General features: G+C 37.2%; 1 protein-coding gene across 1 annotated transcript in view; it reads left to right on the forward strand.

Moving 5' to 3' along the window:
* The window catches only part of LOC126297751 (calcium-dependent secretion activator-like), a 1,391,877-nt gene that overhangs the window by 750,989 nt on the left and 620,518 nt on the right, over window positions 1-20,370 (forward strand). Inside the window, exon 12 of the mRNA XM_049988921.1 lies at window positions 7,570-7,714. Within this exon, the coding sequence (XP_049844878.1) occupies window positions 7,570-7,714 (145 nt within the window). The remainder of the gene's footprint in view (window positions 1-7,569; window positions 7,715-20,370) is intronic.

A 20,370-nucleotide genomic window follows, 5' to 3' on the forward strand; every position in this document is an offset into this window, starting at 1 on the left:
TGTTGTTAATAATCCAGCCTAGTTCAAAAGTAATAGCAGTGTGCATAGCTATAACACCAGGAGAATGGATGATCTTCACTATTCAGGGTTAAATCTGACTTTGGCACAGAAGGGGGTAAATTATGCTGCCACAAAAGTCTTTGGTCACCTACCAAACAGCATCAAAAGCCTGACAGATAGTCAACCAACATTTAAAAATAAATTATAAGAATTTCTAGATGACAACTCCTTCTACTTATTGGCTGAATTTTTAGATATAAATTAAGGGAGGGAAAAAAACTAACTTAAGCATTAGTGTCATGCAATATTTTGTGTAATGTAATATCTTGTACAGACATCTTTCATTAACCTGACGTGTTACACATCATTACAACATGTCGTATTCATGATCTATGGAACAAGTATTAATCTAATCTAATCTAATCTAATCTAATTGGGAGAGTCAAGCCCATGGGTCTTACCTTCATTCATGCTGAACAACATGCTGATGTCATAAGACACACCACAACTGAGTACATTTGTGCAGGCTCACCTGTGGTTAAACATGCTGATGTCATAAGATGCACCACAACTGGATACATTTGTGCAAACCTCACCTATCGTTACCACCGCCACCAGTCAACCAGGAGCCACACAGTAGCTGCAGACAACAGCTATACCAACACTGTGGCCAGCTGTCACACAAGATCTGGCCAGTCAGTAAATTTTCACTTTTACTACATTCCAGGTGCTCTGCATTATATGAGGGGGAATCAGGTGGTAGTATGTGTTACCTTTCTTATAAATTTTTGTCTCGCTGTGTCATGTTACCCAATGTTGTTAACAAAATGTGGATTTTGTCCAGTAAATAATGAAAAGTAAACACATACACTTAAATGTTATGTATGTGATTGTATGTGGTGAACAAGCCTTACCTACACTAGGTTTGTGAAGCAATTTTATCAGACACATTTGATTTTAGTATGATACAATAGGTATACCAAAATGTTTGCTTATATACATAAATGAAAGTAAATACATGTATGAATTCCAAAGATTTAGCATTAGTTGATTTTATGGTACCTTCAGCACTAGTCTGTCCAAGATGAACACTGTAGTATGAGCCTATATTACAAAAACCACATAAATATTGGTGCACAAAAAACAACATCTTTCACTTGGGATGGTTAAAAACTTGGTATGATGCATGGGTATCAGCAAACATTTCTTCATTGATAGGAAGGGTGGGGCTAGGCAAGACTGTAAAAATGCTATTTTTTATATTAACGGTGTAAAAATCAGCCACATTATGCTACAATTGACTAAACAAGACGTTTATAAAAACTACAGAAATCACCTTAGAGGTTTATGAGTGTTCTACAATAAATAAATATTCTGTACCATAGACTCTAGGGGAATTTTGTCACTATAGGAGAGAGATATTTCTGACTTCCAAAACATGTCTGTAAAGCTGTGGATAAGTTCTAAAAGAGAAGCAACTATATCAACATGAATCACACAATGAATGGTGATAAAATATATACAAGTTAAAGACTAATATAGAAAGCGAAGGACAATTTCAAGTAATTTTATGTAGTTACACCAGAACCAACTTAACTATGAGTATATAAAATTTTTAGATTACAGATTACAAAGAAATTTTCATGTGAGGAAAACCAGTAGACACAGATTGAGAGTTTGCAGTCAATATCTGATTCAAGGAAAGAGTGTAGAGTTCAATAGACCAATATCACACACAACACATCACAAAATCAGAATTGCTCTGCAGTGTTTTGAGGAACATGGTAATGAATTCAGATTGATGTCTACACAACTAGATTTACCTGACAGGACACATCTGGGGGGTCATCATATGACAACTTACCGCCCACAAACTGTTAGCTAATAATTTATGGAAAAAACGTGCCCTGTGTTTAGACATCTGGTGCCACATAACTCTGCAAAACTATCAAACAATTTTCAAATCCATGCCAAGCAGAATCACTGCTGTATTTTTATTCCAAATATACACAAAAATATTGTTGAGTAAGTGGTTATAATGATATGACTCATCAGTATATACTGGAGAATTTATTGGCTGATTGTAGAAGAGCGCACAAATTCATTGTACTTCTGATAGAGGCCCTACCCTGACACTTTGGTAATAAATTTATTGGAATGCTATTCTGAATGTATGCTGCATTGCTAAGAAGTCTACAACAAATTTCACAAGAATAGTAATTGTAGATTATCCACACCACAGTGCAAAGATTTGTCTCTTATATTGTTGCATGACACAAATTGATAACCACTGCTCTCATGATTGATACTGCTCTTGCCAGCAACCAGAAACACAGCTGATAAAAGCGGGCCAAGCAGAAGTCATGCTAACTGATTTATTTGCAAAAACTAAATTATGACATTTGGTGATTTTAATTTGACATACTATGAAAATATGCAGTTTCATTGATGCACCATATTAAAAATCTCTCTAAGACTCATCATTTTTTGTTTTATTTGTAGAGGGTATAAAAGTTTCATTAAAGATGATGCCAGAGAATTTAACTGTGTTTAGAAAGTTTGATATTGTGAGAAAAGGAATTTTTGATGATGAAACTAGAAAGCTATTGATAAATATGAAATTGAAAACACTTCAGGCAGCACTGAAAATAACATTGAAACACACTGTGTTACACTTTCAAATTAAGCGACAGAGCTAATAGATGCAGATATGTGCAGCTGTGTTCACAGCCCTAGATTTTTTTCCATTCCTATGATGTTAATGAATAAAAGTATTAAACAGTTTAGGAGTAAAGGAGGTAAAATCTTATCTGGTTGAAACATTGAATCATTGACACATACACAAAAAAAGAAAATGAAGACTTTGTGAGCTTGCAAATGAATATTTTAGTGAGCACGACCACAGATACATTGTGCCAGATGAACATACAGTGCTAAGATGGTAGTTTGGTAGGGAAACTGGAATGAGTGGTTTTGTCTTTTGGAGTGTCTAGAGGGAAAAAGAGGCAGAAACTGGAGAAGTGGCTGGGGATGGTAGCTGATAGCTCAGAGTGAGGTGACAGGTGTGCAGTATAGGTATGAGAGCTGGAGAGGCAGTATGTGCAGGGGTCAGGAATGCAACAAATCGGCATCAGAGCCAGTAAGTTCATGCGACACTTGATGGCAATGATGTGTAGGAGTGGATTTGAAGGTAGATGACCAGAAAGACGATGGAGGGACTTTTTGTAGTGAGTGAGGCTGCAGAAGTTTTGTAGACATTGAGCCAGGATGGTTATGGGAGTGAAGGGTGTATGCAAGAATAGCTTCTGTATGTGTAGTACAGACAAACTGGTGCTGGGGGAGGGCTCCAGATGGAATGGGTAGTGAAGCAGCGATTGAACTCAAGCATGTTGTTCTCAACAGTTTGTTCTGCCAGTGGATGTTAACTCTGCTCTTAGCTACAGTTTGGTGGTGCCATTCATTCTGGTGGACAGCTGGTTGGGGGTTATGCCCATATAAAATGTTGTGTTGAAATTGCAGCAGAGATGGTACACAACATAGCCACTTTCAGATGTGGCCCTGCCTCTGATAGGACAGAATAATCCTGTGACAGGACCAGAGTGAAATGTGCTAGGTGCATCAATTTGACTGGTCTAGCACCCGAGCCATCCACAGGGATATGACACCTTTGGCCATAGTCTGGGAATGGACGTAGCATAATGAAGAGTGAGGCTGTCATGTCTGTTAGGTGGGTGGCAGAATACCACTTCAGGAGTGGTGGGAAGTGTCATGGATAATATGTTCCTCATTTTTGGGCATGGTGATAAGTAGTCAAAGGCCTGGTTCAGTTGCTGCAGTTCAGGACTGTATTGTGTAACCTCAGCAGTGCTCTCTTACAACTGGTTCTTGGCGGTGGTGAAACAATTAGGGGTCTTTAAGACTATGACATGGTAAATCTGTCTGCTGACTAGGTTTGGGAGAAAGTGCCTCTCTACAAAGGGCTTGGCTGGACATTCAGTATATTTGGGCAGCAGAATTCTCATCACTGCAAATATGCCATCTGTGAGTGGCCAGGCAAAATTTTAAAGATGTTTTTGGTGTGGAAGGATAGATATATACCAAAATTTAGGTGCTGTTGAAAGTTAGTGGCGTTGACATGAACAGATGTATGAATGGACCAATCACAGATGTGGAGGTCAATGGAGGTCAATGTCTAGGAAGGTGGCATTTTGGACTGAGGAGGAGTGGGTGAAGCAGATAGGAGAGAAGGTTTGGAGGCTATGGAGGAATGAATATAGGGAACTCCCAGAATGAATTTCATTGTTACTTCTATAAGTTTCTTAGGAGAACATCTGCAAAGTTTGGAAGGTATGGGATGAGGTAATAGTAGAAGCAAACAGTGAAAGTGGGTCATGAGCTCAGTTGATGTAGCACTTGCCTGTGAAAGGAAAATATCCCAAATTTGAGTCTCAGTCCAGCACACAATTTTATTTGCCACAAAGAGTCATATCAATGCACGTTCCTCTGCAGAGTTGAAATTTTGTTTGTAAACATAAGCAAGGCTGTAGCTGAATAATGTCTCTGCAATATCCTTTCTTCCAGTGGTGCTAGTCATCTAAGTGTCACAGGAGGACTTCTGGGCAGTTTAGAAGGTAGCAGATGAGGTACTGGCAGAAGTAAAACTGTAAGGATGGGTTGTTGGTCATGCTTGGGTTACTAAGTTAGTAGGCCATGCTTGGGTTACTAAGTTAGTTTTGCCAGCAAAATACAAAATTTCCAGGTTTGTGTCCCAGTCTGGCACATAGTTTTAATCTACCAAGAAGTGTCAAGATAGTGCATCTTGTCCCTGGTTCAGATCTTGAAGATATCATCAGTGAACCTTCACTAGAGAAGGCTCTGAGCACTATGGGACTCAACTGCTGTGGTCATCAGTCCCCTAGAACTTAGAATTACTTAAACCTAAGTAACCTAAGTACATCACACACATCCATGCCCGAGGTAGGATTCGAACCTGCGACCGTAGCAGTCGCACAGTTCCGGACTGCGCGCCTAGAACCGCGAGACCACCGTGGCCGGCACTAGAGAAGGGATTTAGATGTTTGGATGGTTAGGAACATTTCCTCTAGAAGGCCCATAAACAGATTGGTTTAGGAAGGTGCCATGCAGGTGCCCATTGCTGCACTACAACTTTGTTTATATACCTTTGCAACTTTCCATGCCAGCAGTTTGAATATGCTGTCTGGATGGCTATTTTCATGCTGTAGTCCATAGTGATCAGTCATTTACAATATCCAAGTTTTATTTTGTTTTTCACTTTGTTATTGTGTCCAAATTTTAAGCAGTTTTGAAACAATGACTATGTTTTTAGTGTTTGAGTGATAGTGTACTTTTCTGTGTGTAAGTAGAAAATAGACAAACTGTGAAAAAGCATATGAGGTTATAGACTTCAAATTTACTATCAAAAATATCTTCTTTTCTATTGTTTGTTGTTTTTATCACATGATTCATCCCTATCAGTTGAACCTAACTTGTGTGAAAAACATTGGAAAATAAATCAATAAATTGCAGTGAGTAAATTATGTTGTAATTCAGTATCTTCTCCTAGTGGATGTCATATTCATGGGATATGCATCTGAGCTTCTCAGTTTAATTTCACCTTTGACAGAGAGTGTGCTACTTTTCATGAAATATGCCATTTATCCATTCTTCATCAGTTGGGAAACTATGCTTTTACTAAATATCTTTAGATATACACTGATAAGCCAAAGCATTATGACCATTGCCCACTGTGATGTTGGATGACACTGGGTGGTATTGTGAGAACATGAAGTGGTAATAAAAGTATGTAAGCAGAGCAGACATGGACAATGCATCATCCTAGTGAATTTTTGGGTTGCAACTGAGGAAAACCATAGAGATAAGTGACTTTACAAAGGGCATATTATTGTTACACAGAGCCTGTGATGAGTACCTTGAAAATGCTGAAACTATTCCAATGTTCATGTGCTACTGTCATGAACATCTATGGAAAGAAGTAGAAGGACAGAGAAACTACCACTAGGCACTAAATAGTTGGAAATCCATGACTCTTCACTGGACATGGAGTTCAGGGGTTTGTCTACTCTGGTGAAAGAGCACAATTCTGCTGTACACATAAGTGTTTCAGAGAACACCGTACATCATACATTATTGTACATGGACCTCTGCAGCAGACCACCTGTAGATGTTCACATGTTAACTCCATGCCATTATCAGTTATGATTGCAGTGGGGGTGGGACCATTGGGATTTGACCATTGGTTGACAGTAATGTGTCAGCTGTTTCAGTGAATCACACTTTTGCTACACTACGTCTCCACAAATGCCATCATTGAGGTGAATGGTGGCTTGAAACATGCAGTGCACCATGGTTGCAGCATGATGAAACCAGTATTATGCTATGGATAACATTCTCCTGTGTTTGCATGGAAGCTGTGGTAGTAATCAAAGACATACTGTCAGCTGTGAACCACCTACATATTTTCATGCCTGATGTCTTCGCTGATTGCTGTGTCATTTTTCTGCAATATAATTGCCCATTTCTCAGAGCCAGGAACATGTTACATTGATTTGACAAGCATTATAACGAACTTAAGTTGATGGCTCCATGACTAAATTTGCCTGATGTAAATCATATGGAACCCATCTGGTTCACAAGCAGATGCCATCACTGTGTAAACATATCAGTGGACCATTATTTACATGAATTATGTGACCTGTGTATAGACATCTAATGTCATATGCCTCCACAAACCTAATAACAAACTATCAGATCCCTGATTTGCAGAATCAGTGAAGTATTTCATTCTAAGACAGTGAATGAAGCTATTAGGCAGGTGGCCACAACGTTTTGACACAACAGTGAACTAAGTAATGAGCATAAATGTTGTGTATTTGAAAATTGATGATCCATGAGTGATGTTTATGTAAGTACCTTGGCTGAAGTCCTTTACTGAAGCTACATTACTGAAAAATCATGTAAATGAATGTTTTTGTTCATTCTGAAGTTTCTCTTCAAGGAAATCTCATATTTTGTGTGTGCAGTGTTACATAGATGGTAGAGAGTAAAACCAATCAAATTTTGATTATCCACATGTCTCTGGCTGTCATCACTGCATTGATATCACTTTTGGGGAAAATTATAATAAATAATTAAAAAATAGTATACATTCACTTCAGAAACAGTGCTGCTAATTCAGAATGCAACACAGTACCTCTCACATATTTCAAAATATTATCCTCTGTAAGTAATACGAGTGAATATCATTTCTCTATCCTACCCTGTTTATCCACTTTAATACTTTCCTTTACAATTATATCCAGTGAAGTAAAGTTTCATACAGATCATTAAAAACTTGCTCACACAGAGATAGAATTCCTCACCTTTATTAACCAATATTTACTGTATTGACACTATCTTGTTCTGATCTACAGTTGCTCTCAATGACAATAACCTCCTTATTTTTTCATGTCTAGTTATTAATGTTTGATAGCCATATTAATGGTATCTATCTGAATATATGTAGTTTTTCTTCTACGTCCTTTGTTTAAGGTGGGACACTCAAGGTGACTTCAGCACAACACATCCACTGCCAGCAGTAAAAGTCAAACTCTATACAGAAAACCCAGGAATGTTGGCACTAGAAGATAAAGAACTTGGAAAAGTCATTTTGCGGCCTACACCTCTTTCTTCCAAGGTGATTTCATCAATCCAGGTCCTTACTATTGTAGTACCGTAACATACTTTTTGATATTGTATCCCTGAGGACTGGCCCTCATTGTAATAACTGAGGCACTGGTGGAGGTTCTTGTCTACTTATTTTGTCCTCCTTTCACTTCTTTGTATTCAGAGAAATTTTTTGATGTGAAATAATACAAAATTTGAGTAGCTTTTCCTTGTATAAATGCACTATAACTTTCTAAATGAGCATTTTTATTTAATCATATTAATCCTCCATTTCATATTAAGATCTTTCAGCAAAAAAATTTTTGTTCATTTTCCCATAGAAATCACAGACATTTATTATCTGCTTCAAAAAATAAAATCCCTGTCAATCATTTCCAAAGCACATATACAAACTGTTACGTCTATAAATTAGTTTCTTAAACAAAGTATTCATCATAGAACATGACTGTCTGCTAATTGGCCATTGATACACGACTAAGTAGGGGATATTTTATATATAAAAATGATGTTATGATATCCATGTTATACTGTCAATCAGAAAGATACAACAGCTTTTGAAGTAAAATAAAATCTAATATCCAAATCAAGTACTCAAGGTTTAATAATATTTACAACAAATTTTGAGGGTTCGTACCCTCATCTTCAAGTAAATACAGAGTACATCTACAGTTTGATGATGTGCACATGTATACCTTCATAGAGAACATTTGATTATTTGCCTTACATTTTGTTTTCAAATTACTGCAGTAAGCCACACAAAGCAAGCAATAGTCACAAATACAGCTTTATATGACTGAAAGGCATGAAGACAGGTATCTCAAAACTAGTTACGAGATTAGTTATTTTGCTTGAAATTTCTACAGATTCATTTGACAAATTTTGACATAGTATGAATGATTTCACATGGAAAGTGGCTGAAAACACAAAGGTATGTCTTGAAGTCAGCAGATGCATACAATTTTGTTAGCCTGAAGATTTGTATATTATCACGAAGGCATACGCACACACTGAGGTATGAAGTTCATTTTGGTCACATATAACCTGCCTGGGATTATAGTTTTGACAAAAATTTGCGTGAATGAACACAGTTTTGATAGATAACCTTTTTGTAGATTCAGTTTTCAGACCCAGTTGGAGAATTAGAACAGAAAAGCACAGTAATTTTAACTTTCTCTACTGACAATTTCCTGCCTTACAAATAGTGCATGTTTCACACATGATCCCTGCATTTCATAAAATAAGGTTTATCATTGAAACTAGTGATGGATTAAATTGTTTTATATAATATTTTATTGTTACTTGTAACACTCCATGTGTTTCCCCATGATTTTACACTGAAGATCCAAATAAACTGGTTCACCTACCTAGTATCATGTAGGACACCCTCAAGCATCCTGAAGTGCCACAGTGCTATGTGGCATGGCCTCGACTAATATCTGAAGTAGTGCTGGAGGAAACTGAGACCATGACTCCTGCAGGGCTCTCCATAAATCTGTAAGAGTACAAGAGGGTGGAGATCTCTTTGTCTGGGGAGTGTGGTGACCAGCAAACCTCAGGAGAGTGTTCCTGCAGCAACTCTGTAGCCATTCTGGACGTGTCAGGTCTCACATTGTTGTGCTAGAATTGCCCAAATCCATCAAAATGCACAATGGACATGAGTAGATGCAGATGATCAGCCAGGATGCTTATGTATGTGTCACCTGCCCATGGATTGGTGAAGTTGTCACCATACCCACACATGCTCAGTACAACTTGGAATGAGACTTGTCCGACCACGCAATATGTTTCCAGTCCAATGTCAGTGTTAATGGTCCCTGGTGTCATGCAGACATCAAGGGTATACGAGTGAGCCTTCATCTCCAAAATGTCATATTGACAATGTTTCATTGAACAGTTCATATGCTGACACTTGTTGATGTCCCAGTGTTGAAATCTGCATCAATCTGCGGAAGGGTTGCACTTCTGTCATGCTGAATGGACCTCTTCAGTCATTGTTGGTCACGTTCTTACAGGATTTTTTTCCGGCTTCAGAGAAGTTGAAAATCTGATGTTTACTAGATTTCTAAAATTCATGGTACACTCATGAAATGCTAATGTGGGAAAAATCCCCACTTCATCACTACCTCAGAGATGCTGTGTCCCATAACTCTTGCACAGACTATAACATCATGTTCAAACTTACTTAAATGTTGATAACCTGGCATTGTAACAGCAGTAATTGATCTAAAATCTGTGCCAGAAACTTGTTATCTTATATACGCATTGCTGACTACAGTGCCATGTAGTGCAAGTTTACATATCTCTGTATTTGAATACACATGCATATACCAGTTTCTTTGGTGCCTCAGTGTAGTTAGGGCTTCTACCCTGATAAGGCTCGGAATTAAGTTCATTCACATAAAATTCACAAAACATCTGGCACTTCTGTGTATTTAGGGCTTCTAACCTGATAAAGGCTCTAAACTAAGTTCATCCACATTAAATTCACAAAACATCTTCTTTGTAAGTACTTGTAGTTGGTAGAGCACTTGCCCGCAAAAGGCAAAGGTCCTGAGTTCGAGTCTCGGTCCAGCACACAATTTTAATCTGCCAGGAAGTTTCATATGAGCACACACTCCAGTGCAGAGTGATAATCCCATTCTGGAAACACCCTCAGGCTGTGGCTAAGCCATGTCTCCACAATATCCTTTCTTATAGGAGTGCTAGGTCTGCAAGGTTCGCAGGACAGCTACTGTGAAGTTTGGAAGGTAGGAGACAAGGTACTGACAGAAGTAAAGCCATGAGGATGTGGTGCGAGATGTGCTTGGGTACCTCAGTTGGTAGAGCACTTGCCCGCAAAAGACAAATTTCCGAAGTTTGAGTCTCGGTCCGGCACACAGTTTTAATCTGGCAGGAAGTTTCTTGCTTGTAGTTGTTCTCCAAGTTCAGAAATGCTGTATTTTAATATTGTTACAATGTCTTTGTTTTTTAAGTTATGAAATCTGTTTCTTAATGTTAGTAACACTAATGGTTATTGGTTGTGCATTGTATCAGAGTGGTGCAGCCATATTGGCTCAAGACATTCTGCATTGAGAGTTGAATGGGCACCTTGGTTACAGCTTTAAGTGGTAGAAATTTTTGGGGCAACACATTCATGGACTTGCAAAAGTTTGCACAGATGTTTCGAGAACTTAGAAAAGTTGTGACACTTAGTTTTTGGAGTCTAATTCTAAGCAACACGCCAGTTAGGGTAACTTTGTACTACTTTTTTCCATTTTTTGGAAATACTGAGTACAAAATTTACTCATCACAACAAACATTGTAACATTTTACATTTATAGTTACCAAATGGTTGGGAAAGTGTAGATGTATTATAATTATGCCCTTATAAAGTAAAATTTCACTTTTAATAGTGGTACAAAGTTACAGTGCTGTTCATATTAACTTTAGACTAATCTTTAAAAAAGTATAGTAGTTTTCATAAATCTAATGATCTGGATCAACTTAGATCACACCAAAAGGAATAATAACTAAAGGCATATTAGATTACATTAGGTTCGATTCAGTTTTCATTCTATAGACCCAACAATGAGATGATTTTTGTGGGTGCAGAACATGTCAGAAAGACTAACATACAACAGTGTTAATTCAGTATAGCACTTTTACCTTAAAATATCAATAAACACAGGTAATCAAAGAGTAAACACAGATTCAATTGATATATGAACTACAAATCACACAGTTATTAAAACTGTTGCTCTTTGTACAAAATAATGCAAGTAGAAGGAACACCAGCCATTTAAAACAAAATGTTAAATGGTAACTCATTTCTATGACTAGTAAGAAGTTGCCCTGATTGACTGCATGCATTTGGACCTGCAACTGTTTCTATAGCTTACCTGTTTAACATTAACTTAAATAGAAACATTTTAATTTTGTCTTGGTAAAATTGTTTGACAGATACAAGATCTGTGGTACTGAATACTATCATGGTGTGCCACACTTAGGACTTTCACAATTGCAAGGGACTTTGTATCTGTCATTGTGTTGCTCTAATGACCTTAAAGGATTAATAAAAAAATTTGATTCTAAATGTTAACTGGTTAGTGTCTGGAACATTTTTATTTGACACACAATCCCACTTGCAATTAACAATTATGTAGAAATTAACAGAAAAATTCAGAGAGGGCTGCAAATAATTGTACGTATTTAATTACCAGATGACCATGTTTTTGGCATCATTTGTAATATACATGTAATATTGAAGTTAAAAACATTATGTGAATTATGGTCTATATGCTACACACATTATTTACTCTTTACTGTGTGGGTTATTGTGAACATGAGTGTTCTCAGTTTTCAGATCAGCAACTCTTTTGCTTCAGTGTTTTATCTAAGTCCCATTATTCCTGCAGTACCATATATCTCTTTGTAGGAAATGGACAATTCCTGAAACATTAAATGATTTTGTAAAGCAATGTAATATGTCCTTCCAAAAACACTTGCAGCTGCACAATAGTCATTGAGTCCAGAAGTTTTCTGTAATAAATCTTCTAGATTCTATGAGACAATGAAGATTTTATGCATGTGATGAACACCATATACTGAAGGAGCCACATATTCTAATTACGTCCCACTCAACCCTGTGACTGTTGTGGAAGACCTTACTACACCTTGTCTTGTATTCACATCATTATTGCTTGTGTCCAATGTGATGCTAGATGCTAAATGTCCCAAGCACCCTGCCTTGCCCTATGTTGAATATATCTGGAGTGTATGTGTCACTGATTTGTATCATTTGTGTTTTGTTAAGGCATACACTAACAAAATATAGGAACTGTGAAGGGTATTTAGACTATTAATTTCTTTAATGGAAGCATCTATATAAATCTGTTACTGTAATAAAAAACTACAGAGATGATGAAATGTTTTCCTCACTGAGAATTATACATTAATCAAAACAGTTAAAGATCATTTTTTTGTTACGAGAGCACTATGTTGTTTCCGCCTACATTTCAAAATGAATAAATATATTTGTGCTTCTGTTGATGACTTTTGGACCACTTGTCATAGGTTCCTGTTGAATGAAGGTTATATTATGCTGTTAGATGTGAGGCATGTGGATGATCCGTGTTGTACCTTACTTTAGAGTATTTTTTTAGTGCAACCCATAATGTTAAGTGTTGGTGAATTAGATATAAAGATTATTTGTGAGATGTCTCTGTCACATCAGCATTCACTGTTACACACAGTAATAACTTTTTACTTGATTCTTGTTCAATGAGACCTGTTTAATACTTTCCTTGTATGATTTTTTCTTTGTACTGTAATGGACTGAGCACTTTATCACAGGAGCACTACAGATTAATTATCTGTAGCACATACATAAAGAGTGTGACACTGCTATAGCATTCCTTGTGCTGTTTAGTGGCTAATTCCAGGATTTCCTAAGTCTCAGATAATTTCTTGTGTACCAAAGCCAAACAAAGTTGTGCATCTGAGTTACACAAATGGACAGTAAAAGCATATCGTAGGTCACTAATGCACACCTTCGCAGTGGCGCTTTACTCTGGGGTAAGGCAGCTTTAATCCTAGTTATGGATGAAACTGTCACTGCCAGTATTTGGCTGGCATGGGGAAGAGAGCTGGTGGTATAAAGTTCCTGATTACCATTCTTCGTGCCAATATCCTGTATTAAATTCCAAACCTCTTCACAGTGCCTCATGAAGTGAGACCATGTGACACTTTTGTTGGTGATTCATCCATCAGATGAGGATGTTAAGTTTGGTGGGCCCCTTCATGCTTTTCTACAGGAATAAAAAAATATTCAGAAGTGTAAATACTTGTGTTGGTATACAAACAATTTCTCAATGGAATCAGATGCTTATTTTTGACTTTGGATTAATTATGACACAAAATGATGTGTTCTCCTTTTTTCATTATTTTTATTTCATAACAAAGCATCTATTATAGTTCATGAAATATCTAGATTGTGAGTTCCTCAGTTAAGTAGTTTATCTGGGGGGAAAATTGAAAATCAGAAACTACATGTCTAAATATTGTTCACATGCAGTAGATCTATTTTCCGTCTTATCATGGGCTCAAAATAAAGATTGATGAAAGTGAATTCCCATTTATACGATGTCTTATTTTACTCTTTTTCCAAACTTTCCTGACAATATTTGTAATATTGACTGAACATTCCGCTTGAGTATTGAGTACTGAAGTGAAGGATTCTAAACAGTAGCACAACATGTGTAGAAGAGGGTTTTGTAAAAACTGGACAGTTAAAAAGTACATCTCAGATCCAAAGATCCTAAATATTTACCTCACCTTTGAGATGACATATACCTGTGTAGAAATAAAATTTATAAACTAGGTATTCACTTATTGTAGAAATTTGCTGTGATGCGTAAATAAAATTAATTTATTTTACCTACAGCAAATATCATCAGGTTTTGTATTAAAAATAACATGAAAGATGAGCATTATGTCCTAGACTCTTGCCTTATGAAGTCAAGCCATAATATACACTGGTGTGCAAAAGTTAACAATGGAACTAACTTTCATATGTTGTATCACTGCCAAGCAATATAATCAATGAAACTTGGACTATACATAAAATGAGCTGCTACTGTATAGTACAGAAGGTAACTGACAGAAATACACAATGAGACTGATAGAAACAACACTTTTATTCAAAGACAATAATTATACTGCTGTCATTGTGATTAATAATGTTCCACTAAATATTAAGAAAGGTTGAACATTGTACTAAATAGGATATGTGATCAGCATGGATGGTAGTGCTGCAGCATTCTGGTCCCAAGACTATTAAGGAGTGTCTTGTCATAGGGTATTTCACTCCTCCACCTGTTCAGGTGACAATTGGTGGATGGTCATTGGTGCACGTCGACATGCTGCAGTACATCTCTCAAATGCATCTCACATGTGCTTGATGGAAAGGTGCACATGGTGAGGGATTATAGTGTCATAACAATAATGAACAGCAAGTGTACCATGCTGAAGGATTTATACAGGTCAGTATGCCAATCCAACATTATGCCTTCCACACCATATTACCTGGACAACCAAAACAATGATGTTCATGCTGTTATACATGGACTCATATGGCAAGAGGTGGGAACATGTATGCATCTGGGAACATTGTTGAACATATTTGCTTGGTGGTTCAGGTATTGTAATGTGGGGAGAAGTAATGTTGGATGTTTAACACACATATTTTCAGAACTGAATTTGAAGCAGAAATGCATGGGTATCACCATCTACATGTTCATCAAACACTGAGCTGACTTTATTGTTGCAACAATGGAGTATGGTCAAGGATGATCTAGTGACACAAATTCATAAAGTACATGCTTGCTATAAATGTATTTATTCAGAAAATGAACTACTGACAAAAAGAAATCTATATGTAAATTATGTCAACTGGCAATTGCCGTAAGTGGTGGTTGCAAAATACTTACAGTCAGATACTGTCTTAGAAGCTGTACACTCCTCAATGATGAGTGTGTTCACAAATCACGTGGCCATGGGAGAACAGCAGATATGTTTGGAACAAAGAGGACTTTCTGTGCAATTTTGGGATACCATATACTTCACAGATGTGATGATGTAAAATTAAAAATGAACTGAGGGCGCTAAAAAGATTTCTGGACACATCAGTGGGGAGCTTACATTAAGTTCATACCATGTGGTCTGCAGCTCACAAATATGGAATACAAAAAAATATTTCTGGACTGTAAGGAGGCTTAGCTTCCACTGATTTGTGTTTCATGCATTTCATAGCGCTGTCAGTGCTAGTGGGATTGTGCAGGGTTGTCAGTGGTGATTGGGTGGTGGCATGCAATGTCAGCATGCAGGGCCAGCCAATCACACAGAGGCCTTGTCTTCGTGCAGCTGGCTAATGACAGCAGTGGTAGGCACTGCTGGCTGTGAGGTGTCTGTAGTACTGTGTGGCTGTGATTAGCATGCAAAGACATTATACTAGATTTAAAAAAGTACATATAATGCATGATGATGAAATAAAGTGTTCACAAATTGCTCTGTTTACTGTTCACTGACACTCAAACACAGAAACACCATACAGCAGGAATGTTTGGATATTAACACTTTTATGTTTATCATACAGTGAGCCAACTATAGTGTCACACCCATGTGCTATGTTCTAAGATGTATGCTATGATGACTATGTGGTGATTGGAATTCATAAAGTTTCTGCTTCCTATATATGTATTTATTCAGCTCAAATGAGTAAATGAACTACTGACCAAAAGAAATATGCTTGTATCGTCTGTCAACTGGCAATAACAGTAAAAATTGTGTTCGCTCAATACTTCCACCCAACGCTGTCTCAGAGTGTATAAAACTCTGAGTGATGAGTGTGTTGACAAATTGCATAGCAACAGGATAACAATGGACATGTGTTCATTATGAATTGAAGCTTATTTTTGATTGTGAGGTTCTGTATACTTCACAGATGTGATGAAATGAAACCAAAAATGATTAGGGGCATCATACAAGTTTTTGCATGTGTCAGTGGGGAGTTCACATTAAGCTTGTACCATATGGTCCACAGCTCACAGAAACTGAATACAGATAAATGTGTCTGCTATATGGATGCTCAGCTCACACTGCTTTGTGTCCCTTGCTCCTGTGCATATCTTACCATTGCCAGAGTTTTGACCTACTTGTGAATCTGCTCATTGTCAGATGTCAGGTGCCACATACTTTGTACTGGATGTAATGGTAGCCCTGCTGCTCAGGCATTCCTGCAGTACAGAAATTAAACCCTGACTTCATGTATATGGATAACAATGCACAAGTGCATCAGATAAGGCAGGTGAAGAAGCCTGTGAATGGGAGAATATTTGGCAAATGGACTGTCCTGTCTGTTCTCCTAACTTAAAACCCACCAAGAACTCATGGAAAGGTTTGGGGAGATATATTGTGGCATGTCCACATGCACCAATGGGCAATTGTCAACTATCCTGATGGAGGAATGGAATGTCGTATCACAAGAACTCCTTGCCAATCTTTTGGCCAGCATGGGAGCATGTTGCAGACCATACAACGCTGTCTGTTCTCATCACACACATGTTCAAGAACCATTCCTCACCATCTGTACTCGGGTTGGGGATTTTCTCTGCCTGGGGACTGGGTGTTTGTGTTGTATTCATCATTCCATTATTGTCATCATCATCATCATTTTTGAGGGTGACTTGATTGGATTGTGAAAAGAAAATGGATGGTATAAATACTGGGTTTTTGTGTGGCACTGATGACCATGCATTGGACCAACATAAATCATGGTGACTTGCAGTGTAATTATTATCTTTGAATAAAATTGTCATTTCTGTACATCACATTGTGCATGTCTTTCATGCACCTTGTGTACTATGATGCAGCAGCTCTTTATATGTATGGTCCAAGTGTCATTCATCTAAGTTAAATAGCAGTAGCACATCATAAAAAAATTACCTTTGTCCATAAGTTTTGCACAGTAGTGTAAATGCATAAATGGGTGAAAATTACTTTATCAATAAACTGTGTTACTAAACAATGTTCCTTTTTTGTGAATTTTAGAATTCCTTTCAGAGTTTTTGGATTCTGAAGAACCAGTCATTATGTTGTATAGTCAATAGAGTACTGTGTTAAGCCTGCTGAACTATGTGATAAAGGTCTCACCTTCATATCTAACATTTGTAATGTATCATTGGTTCTGCAAGTACAGTTATGACTCATTTGCTTAGCAAAACTGAAGTCTTCTATAATTGTGTAGAGCAGGACACCAACATGAACATTAGTCAAATGACAATACTGAAGACTACTGAGAAAGATAAAAAGAAGTAAGCTACATGAATAGGAAACGCCATCAGCTAATGCTAACAAGTATTCTAACTAGGCAACCCAAACTTTGAGTGGCTGCAGGGGAAAAAATATGAGAATAGTGCTGTGCTTATTAAACTATCCAGAGTACACAGCTACATGTGCAGAAATGTATTTATATGTATTTACATCAGTGATTATCCAGTTTCATAGTGTGAGTAATCACATCAAGATGTGAATGGCAAGCTGGCATGGATTAAAATGTCCACAGAGAGTGGAATAAAACAATGCACTGAATATTAAGATGCTCATTGCAGTCAAGGGACTGAAATACATGCAGTCAATGCAAGAACAACCAGTGTAAGCACTCAGTTGGTCTTCTTGTTATCTGTATATTATCATGTTCCTTCACTTTACTGTTTATTTTTCACCATTCAGTGATATGCCCATCTCCCTATCCTCTCTTCTCCTCCCAAACCCCATCAACCCATCCCCCCCCCCTCTCTCTCTCTCTCTCTCTCTTTCTCTCTCTCTCTCTCTCTCTCTCTGTCTCTCTGTCTCTCTCTCTCTCTCTCTCTCTCTCTCTCTCTCTCTCTCTCTCTCTCTCTCTCTCTCCCCCCCCCCCCTACTACCCCCCCCCCACCCCCTCTCTGTCACATGTGCGTGTGCACATACACACACACACACACACCAAAAACATGTAGGCGAGTCATTTAAAGTAAATGTGTCAAGATCTAGACATTCTACAAAAAATGGTAAGGAAAATATTTGATTAATGATGGAGCTACAAGAAGGCACTATCTGTTCTGTATTGGATGGTATCAGTACTGGTGGAACAATTTGTGGTTATGTTAAAAAATATGATATCATATTCTTGTTTTACAAGAAGAAATGAGTATCTATGTTTGTAAATTGCTCTTTAGCCAAAAAATGAATTCCTTTGTATCTTAATATTTTCTGTGTATATTTTAAAAGAACTCATGGTTACAAGGCTTGGAACAATTGTTCAAAAAGGAATTACTTCTGTGAATATGTATATTTTATATGATGGTTTGGAACTTCATTTCATTTATTGATCATTTTTTCAATGGCCTACTGCCACTACAATAGTTTTCCCTCTACAGTGTCTTTGTAAGTATTTGTAATGCATTTTTTCATATTTGTTGGAATTTTTGCTACACTTCCTATTTTAAGAGGCTGCAGAGAAAGAACTTTCTTAATTTACTAGACCAGTTTAATGTATCAACTCGTTTGATCCAATGACCTGAAAAATTTAAATTTCATCCTTGTCTTGCATTTCATCAGTGATGTTCTGGACAGCGAACATGCTGGAACCAATTAATTTGAAATTAATGAAGGCTAAGACATTTTTGTAGCAATTGTAATTAGACTTCCAGAATGTTCCCACACATTTTTCCATCCAAAATACCCTCAAAATATTATAGTTCTACATGCATGCTACCCATTGTTCCATACTAGATTTTCACTAGTAAAGGACACTATTGCATCATTTCATGGACTGAATGTAACTTTCAAGGCTCTAATAGGGCACCTTGGATCTATTGACCCATCATAATTTGTAAGGATTGGTTTATCTGAGAATCGTGCATGGTGAAACTAAATCTGCATTCTGTTTGAATATGAGCCCTTCAGAACAAGACGAAACAATTATAGGACTCAACACCATAATTTCCCTGATGCACTGAAATATAATATGAGTGAAATTTTATGATGAAACAATACCCTGAAAAGACTAGTATCTGATATTCCAGAATCACAGAGAACATATCTGTATTTCCTGTTAATGATAAAACAGACAGTAGCTAGCACTGCAGTCTTATGATGTGCTGCCTTTATGATTCTTCTATGGGTCCTTTCATTCAGTTGTATAATTCCACTGATGTTAAATTCTTTCACAGTGTTGTGAAACAAAACATGAGATGTGTTCTTGTGAAAAGATGTCTGTGTAAAATCTGAAAGCGTTTGTGATGTGTTTTCTCAATTTTAAATTAAAAGTATTTAAATAGTTTTTTTCTTCAGTTGAATTTTCCAATTCAATAACACTGATACCTGTAAAAAATAATGCACATAAAAATGGGAGATGGGTGCTAATTAAAGCCTGTTGCATGACTGTGTAATATGGCATGAGCAAAGATAAACTCAGAACAATACTCTTAACTTCAGGAAATTTACAACAGGAAGTTCTGTAATAAATGTCTACTTATGACATGAACTAATACAATTCTTGAATGTTCAGTGGAGTAGAAATAATTTAAGAAGTAAAAATAACAATGCACATCGCTGTTGAAGTGTCAACCACATAACATACATACAAATGACACAGAAAATGTTGCTAAGCTCTTAGATGGTTTACATTCCCCCCCCCCCCCCCCCCCCCCCCCCAAGCCACCTGACGGTGTGTGGTGGAGGATACCCTGAGTACCTCTATCAGTTCTCCCTTTGATTCCAGTCTCGTATTGTTCGGAGGTCTGAAGAGGAACATTGCCCAAAAACTTTGTATTTTTGCATTTGGAGGAGAAAGTTGGCATTTCAAATTTTGTGAGAAGATTCTGCTGCAATGGAAAAGGCCTCTGTTTTAATGAAGTCCACAAAAAATCCTGTATCATTTCAGTGACACTCTCTCTCCTATTTCATGATAACACAAAATGTGCTGCCCTTCTTTGAACGTTTTTCATGTACTCTGTCAGTCCTATCTGGTAAGAATCCCACACCATGGAGCAGTATTCTAAAAGAGAATGGACAAGCATTGTGTAGGCAGTCTGTTTAGTAGATGTGTTACATTTTCTAAGTTTCCTGCAAATAAAATGCAATCGCTGT

This window comes from Schistocerca gregaria, chromosome X, assembly GCF_023897955.1.
Source record: "Schistocerca gregaria isolate iqSchGreg1 chromosome X, iqSchGreg1.2, whole genome shotgun sequence".
In the NCBI taxonomy this organism is placed as follows: domain Eukaryota; kingdom Metazoa; phylum Arthropoda; class Insecta; order Orthoptera; family Acrididae; genus Schistocerca; species Schistocerca gregaria.